We start from the raw sequence: 8,786 nt of genomic DNA on the forward strand, positions 1-8,786 counted from the left end.
AAGTGTTGGAGAAGGGAGACTGGGAAATGATGAGAAAATGGAGGGGTTGGCTTACTTAACTAAAGCACTACAGTTGGATTAAGATGTAAAGGAATGCCAAAAATATAAGATAAGCAACCATGATGTGGGGTCTATTTTGGCTGGTCTTTGCTGCTGGGATTGCAACACATAGCCATCCCTCAACTGGGCCCCATTTTCAAAGTGTACAACAAATAATCACATAATTCTATCATGAAGATTTTTTTTTCGTTAACTAAGGTGTCCGGATCAACTTACGTGTATGTTAACAAATTCTCGGGAAGACTGTCACAAAGATTTACGTGGTTCAATAAAATTATTTGCATCACAATGAGATAAGATCTTTTTCACCATCAATAGATAATAGAGTCACAATTGCTCATTCGGAGGCTCTCTCAAATTGATTACAGAAAAAAATATGCACTACAAATATAAGTGTAACCCTATATAAATAATTTATCAAATATCATATATCCCTTTTTTTTTTTGGGGGGGGTGGGGGGGAGAATCTTCATATCAAGTGATATCCGATGAGTTATTTTCATTTATGGTTACCCAAGGAGATCTCCTTGGTGGACCATCTGACTGTGAGGCATAGGCTGCCACTGGGTTTATTAGCATCACATGTACTATAGGAAACCAGAAGGGCCGCACCATGAAATTAAGTGGGCTCACAAGGGTCACAATGCCAACTGGATTGAGTTCTGTACTATGGCCCAGAGGCCTTTAAAACCAAAGTCAGGAACTTCTAAATGGTCCCCAATTTTAAAAAATTCAAAAACCAGAAAATTATTATTGTTAGAGCCATTAGGGATCATTCATTGGGTTCGAATTCTCTGCGGTGAGCTGTAAATGGCATTGAAGATCCAACAATTGGGAGAATCCTAGCATACATCCCAGCCGTTGGATCCTCACTGCCTCATCGTCGAGGACTTTTATACCATTCATGGCAGTCATGTATGTCTTAACTTCTTCATTGTGTGACATTCCTTGGTATTTGTCCTAATGGTGAGGGAGGCTTTATTCTTTCTTGCGTTGCTCCTTGTTAAGCTTTTGGGGCCCTCTTTGCTCTCTTAGGGCATGTCCTAATAAAGTAGGGCTGCGCTTTATTGTATTCACATGTTCCTTTTCTTTTCCTTGGGCAATAAAGTTGGTATTATCTATTAAAGAAAAAAATGTGTTAGCGTCTATAGGACCAATCCTTCATCCACACGAGTATAGGGTTGAGTTTTTCATGTTGGCTGGTCAGTTGTCCATGGCCAATCCCTACGAACAATCCTTAGATCCGCCCCTAGCTCTATAATCCTATTTTGGGTGGTATTGCTCAAGGTGCTCGAAAAGTAAAAATCACTTCCATTTGAGAGAAGAGAACCACCTTACCTGTTTGGTCCAATCGTACAATAAGGCTTCATTTGATATCAAGAGGAATTAAAGGGAATTTTATACTTAGTTTTTTTTTTTTTTGTAATAATTACCTCCGTATGACTATATCACTAACTCTAAATCATTCTATATTTAACTATTAAATTATGAGAGAAAGATTGCTACCCAATAGTTTTGCTGCATATGCCCAGACACATGGGGAAGTGGAGCCCGGGCGTCACAGCCTGGTTCCACTTCCCCATATATCTAGGCATACACAACACTCGGATAGTTTTCTTTTTCTCTTAAATTTTATTTTACTTTACATCTAAATCTCTTTAGTTTAAAACGTAAAATAAAAATTACATGTAAAAAAGTTTATTTTAACTTCCCTTTTCTTTAATTTCCCTAACAACCTAAAATAACCTTAGAGCGACTCTTTCTAAGAGACAGGAATGTAAATTGATATCATCCCTTGAGAAAGCCTCATAGTTTGGTCGTCAGTGACTTTGAGAGAAGGTACCGTTGAAAAAGGGGCATTAGAGAGAAATGAAAATAGGGTTCCTCTACTGTAGCGTCAAAATGGCTTCTATCATTTGTGTTTATATCTCCCTGATGGCAGTTGGGTCTCAAATTAACTTCTCTCACTGGATTTATTTTCTGTGGGACATAGATAGATGCCATGTACTATCTTTTAAATTAATTTAAGGCATCTTAAGCCGGTTGTTGTATGATCAATTTGATTTGAAAGTGATTACTTGTTATTAACTATCTTCATTAAAGTCCATTCATATTTTTTTTTATGTGTACATGAGTTTGTAGTGCATTGAATTTAAATTTAATTAGGTAACATGGGAAATATTGGATTATCTTGATTTAAGTGTAAGTAAAGAAGATCTCTCTCTCTCTCTCTCTCTGTGTGAGTTTAGGGGATGTTCCACTATTCAATGGAGATGAGGTTGTTGAATTGAATCATGAATAATGCATAATGCCAAATGCCAAATGCATAAGGAAGCTGGTTGTTGGCTGAGCAGCTACTTTAATTGTTGACCCATTACAACCATATCTATTGAATGTTTAAAGTTTCCTCCAAGCTTTTCTGAAAGATATTTGTCTTAGTTTTCTATACAAACCAACTGCCAAGTTAGGTCATATATTCACTTATCTTAAATGTAAATTAGTGCTTCAATTTCTACCAAAAAATTAATAACTTCAATAAAAAATAATCCTATGCTTTTTTTTTTTCACTTAATTTTATCATTTAATATGTTGGCTTCTGCTCAACAAAACCACCAAGATAGTACTGACAGTCAATCAGATGGGATAATTCAGTTCTGTTTGTTCATCAGCCAAATGGAAAAGGTTTTCATTAGATAGCAATGATTGGATAACTGTTATCTCGATATCGTTATATGGCAATAATCCCATTTGTTGAAATGTACGTAGTCTTATCCTTTGCTTTGCGGGAAAGGATGTTTCCAAGTTACGAATTTGTGACCAATATGTGCAATAGTACAATTTAATCATTGCGTCACAGATTTGTTTACCACTAACAAAAGAATAAAAAAAGAAAAAACCACAACACAATGATATACATGGTTCGATAAGATGCTTAATTACCTTGACGGTTGTCAATTGTTCAGTCCGGTTTCATCGGTTTTAGTGTGAACATGGATGAATCCAAACCAAACCAATGAGCGACAATTTTGTTTCTTATCGGTTTGTTTTTGGACTCTATTTAATATGTATATATGTACATAATTATGGAAAAACATAATAATATTATTATTATTATTTTATGAGTTTCGGGGTTCGTATTTGGTTCGTACGGGTTTTACATCGGTTTGGGTTGATTTCTATTTTATATCAGTTTTTTCTTGGATTTGGTTGATTCAATTTGGGTTTGGTTTTCCATGTATATATGTACATGGTTATGAAAAAATACAGCGTTGTCTTTATTGAGTTTAAGGTTGGAATCGCGTTCTTACCAGTTTTATATCGTTTGACTTCGGTTTTGATGTCACAAAACTCCAATCCAAAATCGATCCAATAAGACTCGGTATGGCCTGGCTCAAGTCGGTTCAGCCCAATCTATAGCTATGCCTAGAAATTAGCCCCTTCACTCAATCCTAAACTAGCCCTGGACGTACATTGGTTTTAGCTTCCAACCCTCATCTCTCCCTGCTAATTCCTTCTTCAAATACAAGTAGATGTAGGGTTGGTTACTCTTGGTCTCAAGTTTCTTTCTTAGTGCTCATCATCCCTTCTTGAGATACATATGTGAAAGCTAAAAAAGGGTAATCTTATAGAGGTTATACTATATCAGTAGTTTGTTTTGGGTACAAATGCAATGGATATATAAGGCTGCTTTTGGGTCCAGGATGGTTCATCCCTAATTCGGCCTATCCAAACTCTAGCAGGCTAGCCCAATCTATAGGCCTGAAAAACCTAGGATCCAATCACATGGTGTCCAAGTTTCTCCATACACATAGTGAGGTGGGAATCACCATATCTAACGACATCTTACACTTTAAATTAGCATGGGAAAAGAGTATTTTTTATCTTATATAATAGTGGGTTAGAGCTTAATCAATGATACATGAGTCCAATCACATGGTCATATCATCAGAGGAAATCGACGAAGAAAATTTTGTTGAAGGGGAGAAGCTGGCGGTGTTTGGATAAGCTTTTGGAACCCCCTCACCCCAAAAAAAAAAATAAAAAATAAAAATAAAGGATCTATTTATTTATTTTCTTTTGGCTAAAGGTTTTAGGCCGAACAGACTCCTCTCCAACTATTGCACCCTCCAATGACCCTCCAATGATCATCCAAGGGTTGGGGGGCTTGGTCACACATCTCAACATTTGTCAACACTTGGGGATGTGTGTCCAGAGCCCTCTCAACCCTTGGATGGATTGTTGGTATTAGAAAGGATCCCAATCCATTTTACGCACGGTCGTGTCTTTCAACTGTTGGATAGGAGGTGGAGGTAGAAGTGTAATTATAGATCCTCTCTCTCTCCCTCATTCAACGGTTGAAGGCATGACCTTGTATTTATACGAATGTATTCCCACATTGTCCACTTTAGAGACATCCCTTCTTCCCATACCTTCAATCAAATTTTAGCTCTATCTACTTTGAGATCAAAATTAGGGTCAACCATATTCATGCCTCAAATTACGATAGTGAAAAAAATCTTCACATTAATCTTCTTGGGGCTTCAGATTTGACTCTTCTGATTAACTCTTGTGATTTTATTATTGGGGATGGCCTTCCTCTCCTTGTCTTCTTGGGGATGCATTTTTATAGTTTTTCTCTTTGTAAAGTTTTCATTCACAGGAAAAAAAATTATACATCACCACTATAAGGTTATCAGAGAAGAGAGAGAGTACTGAGCCATTCACTCTTCACACTCACAAATCATGTGGGTCGCCCTTAAAGGATTTTAATTTGGAATTGAACCATTTATATTATAAATGGAATGATATTGGGATTTAATTTTGGTATTGAATTATAAATGAGAAATGACGATTCTAAGATGGGATTCCCAATGGTACTAGTATCGAAATACCGGTTAGATATCATAACAGTCAGTATCAATTCAAAAGGTATATATCATGTTTTTTTATTTTTTTTTGTTAAAGATTATTTATCATGTTCATGTATTCAAGTTTTATGGCTAACGTTTGATGTATTTGAGTGGTCTTTTCTTTTATGGAGGTTTCAGTTAATGGACCATTAGTTCTTAATTAAAAATTTATTTGGTGATGACACTAAAACTATATCGGCCTTGTTTATTTGATCATATATATATTTTTTAAATAGATAAATAAATCTTTGCTATTATTTTGAGAAGTTCACATGTGATTTTAAAGAGTCTAAAGAAGCATGGTTTTACATTCTAATAGGTTAGGGACACCTTAGATCTCATGATAATGAATAATGGAACCATCTTGTTATGAACCATTGAAGTTTTTCTTCCCTCTTTTACAGTTCTAAAACCGTTTACAAACTAACTATAATCTAGGTTTGGTCACGTTAAGTAAATGGAATTGTTCTGAGATTGACACCTTTGGCATCAATACATATCCATCCTGAATACCAAGAACTGTCCCCATTGACACCCTTACTCTCCCTTTTTTGCTTTTCTAGGAAACCCATCTGGTTTGTGAGTAGAACTCCTGAGTTCTTCATTTGTATCCAAATTTGCGCCTACACAGTACTAATCCAGAATCATCAATTGGGCTATCATACACATCGTAGTTTCCTTGGGTGGGACATGGGTTTGTCAAAGAAAAAGTCAAGGTTGGAATAGAAATGGTTCAAGGTCTGATCTCTATGATTCTAGTTGGGCTTGGGCTTGGGCTTGGGCTAGACCACGTCCAGTCCACCCACCATTTGTTGTAAAATTTAAAAGGAAAAGTTACATGTTTGCCCATTTAGGGGTTTTTTTTTTTAAATTACACATTCAAAGTTTCAGATAACAAAAACACCCAAAATCAAATTTATGTTTACAAAACTATCCATTCAATGTTTCAGTTAACAAAAACACCCAAAATTAGGTTTTGATTTACAAAACTACCCATCAAACTTTCGATCAACAAAAATACCTGATTTACTGATTGTATTTGGAAGATGAAGAAAAATCACTGTTTTGGATAGTTTTGTAAACCCAAATCTGATTTTTGGGTATTTTTATCAACTGAAACTTTAGGTGGGCAGTTTTGTAAACCTAAATTTGATTTTGGGTGTTTTTGTTAACTGAAACATTGAATGGGTAATTTTGTAAAAGAAAACCCAAAAGTGAATAATCATGTAATTTTCCCAAACTTAAATCTCCCTTATAGAAGAAAATCCGGTGGTCGACTGCTCAGATTGAGCCCCAGTTAGGTTAGAGTTCTTGGACCAATTGAGAATTGCCACATGTCCCAAGTGATCATCACCGACTCACAGATTTAGCTGTCGCACGTTTTATATTGGAAGTTTCCTTATTAGGGTTATTGTGTTAGAAAATTTACCAAATTTGTGCTGATTTGGACATATTTAACCTTCCTAATTAAATATTATTTCTATTTTGATAACTCTCTCTATAATTTAAACACTATCCCAAATTTCCAACGTACTATAACTAAATTCACCCAAATAAAGAAATTACTAACAATTAAAAGACTTAGATGATCCGTTAGATTAGAATATCTAAAAGATTAATAAAATTTAAAATACGTATCATAGTAAATATCAATCTAAAGAGTAGTAATCCATTTATATCATAAACCAACAAAGAAAATTATAAAACTTTTAATGGTTAATTGACTTATAGCTCTTCAACTTCAATTCCTGTGAGCTAACTGTACCATAATCTCAGTAGATGGGTTTCTTTTCGTGCTCATCACTATAACACAATTGCTCCTAACTCAACCAGATGATATAGCCATCATCTTTCCATTTACATCAACAAATAGTATAAAAAGGTTAGTTTCTTACCTTCTTTTTTCTTTTCTTCTCCTTTAAGATTTCTTTGAATGGGTTTTTTCTTTAGATCTTCTTCTATGATGAACTAGAGAAAATAAAAAACAGAAGAGAAAAGAAAAGAAAACTAGGGTTTATTAAGTTCATTCTCTAGTTATAAGTTTTATTAAGTTTGTGTATCTCTCCTAGTTGATTTTGATTTTGATTTTGATTTAGGATGCAGAAGAGCAGCAACAATTTGGGATTGCATCAAGCTTGTGCAGCATGCAAGCATCAAAGGAAGAAGTGTCGTGAAAACTGCGTATTAGCGCCATTCTTTCCTGCAGAACAAAGCCAGAATTTTCAAGCAGTTCATAGGGTTTTTGGTGTAAGTAATGTGCAGAAAATAGTAAGGAGTCTTGCGAGCTATGATCAACGCGTAAAGGCGGTGGAATCGCTTATCTGGGAAGCGAATTGGAGACAAAAGGATCCAATTCTTGGATGCTATGGAGAGTATAAGAAAGTTATGGATGAACTGAGATGTCTGAAGGCTCAACTACAGATATCTATACAAGTTCCTGATCATACAATGATGTATAAACAACCACCTAGTTCTGGTTTTGTTGGATGGAACAGTAATGTTAATGGAATTGGACAGATAGGGATGGGTCATGTGGGAATGAATAATAGTACTAATGGATTTAATTTCATAAGGAGTTCTAATGGAAACATGATTTTGGATTCGACCCAGTATAGTTATGTTTCACAAGTACAAGGAGAAGATAAATTTAGTCAAGGAAGAGATCCTTTCACCATTGTTTGCCCTCCACAATCCATCAATGGAATTAATGAACAGTACTATGTTGCAGGTAAATCATGAAGTTTCTTCTCTTTGTGAGGAATTTATTTTTTCCTGTTTTCTTATCAACACTCATGGACTCCATTCAACGTATGTTACTGAGAGAGATTTTGGGAGTGCATGGATTAATCAATCACAGGGAATAATGTAATCCAAATTCTTATAGAGCCTTAGTTGGAGAGGACTTTTCTCTATTATCTCCTGTTCTTTCTTTCCTTTATCTTCTTTTATTTTATTTTTTATTATTTTTAATTCTAAATATATGTCTTCTAACCTTTTTTTATTTTTATTTTTATTTTTATAATGTAGATCAAATGGTGAATGTAAAGTCTATGGATGATGATGCAGTCTGGGATCGAGGATCTTAGTGCACTCTTTTTTTTTTTTCTCCAACTACAACATCTTATTACAATTTCTTACTTATCTCTTTGGCATGTAACATTATTTTTACCTAATGAAACACAAGTATAGTTTGATTGTTGATGAAAATATCTCATTGAAAGTGGATTATTATAGATAGATTTGTAGTTCATATATAGATCACTTTGTTTCAATATTCCAACTCATGTTATACCAACCATTAGAACTCCATATGCTTGAAGAAGTCTGGATCAATGAGGATTATAAGTTATTATTGGGACTCGAGCGAGAGGTTTCTTTTTTTTTTGAAACAAAAACCTGAATATTATCTATGGAGTGGGGAAGTCCTTAGAATTATATTAAAGATGAACCTTATAATAATAAAAAAATCAATGGGATATAACCTGCTTACTGCAACCAGGAGCGACAATTCACTCTATCACTATGAAAGGACCTATATATAAAAGAAAGAATGCAAAAACTAGCTTTGTCCTCCCGAATAATGCAACTAAGATCACTTGAAAGAGGATCATCACCATTGAAAATCGAATTTATTGTAGACTCATGCAAAATTCGCTAACCAATCTGCTATTTGATTGCTTTCCAGAAATGAAAATAAGATGTGGGCTCTCAGAGAGGTTGATCATTGCTGAAACCAATACCAGTAGTAGCTTCACAAATTACCAGATATTTGGGTAATACAAAAATTCATTCCCGTTACTATTTCTAATAATACCT

The 8,786-nt window shown here is 34.8% G+C and overlaps 1 protein-coding gene across 1 annotated transcript; it reads left to right on the forward strand.

Annotated features, from left to right (window-relative positions):
- Positions 1–7,067: 7,067 nt before the first annotated feature.
- On the forward strand, positions 7,068–8,056 carry LOC122092956 (LOB domain-containing protein 2). The gene is made up of 2 exons (XM_042663248.1): positions 7,068–7,698; positions 7,998–8,056. Exons 1-2 carry the CDS (start codon positions 7,068–7,070, stop codon positions 8,054–8,056), a joined length of 690 nt encoding a protein of 229 aa, XP_042519182.1.
- The last annotated feature ends 730 nt before the right edge of the window (positions 8,057–8,786 follow it).

The sequence above is a fragment of the Macadamia integrifolia genome, chromosome 11 (assembly GCF_013358625.1).
Source record: "Macadamia integrifolia cultivar HAES 741 chromosome 11, SCU_Mint_v3, whole genome shotgun sequence".
Taxonomy (NCBI): domain Eukaryota; kingdom Viridiplantae; phylum Streptophyta; class Magnoliopsida; order Proteales; family Proteaceae; genus Macadamia; species Macadamia integrifolia.

Bases quoted from the DNA above. Each gene is read 5' to 3' on its own strand.
- LOC122092956 (XM_042663248.1), top strand. From the start codon at position 7,068: ATGCAGAAGAGCAGCAACAATTTGGGATTGCATCAAGCTTGTGCAGCA. The intron at 7,699-7,997 runs GTAAATCATGAA...TTTATAATGTAG, and splicing joins TGAACAGTACTATGTTGCAG to ATCAAATGGTGAATGTAAAG.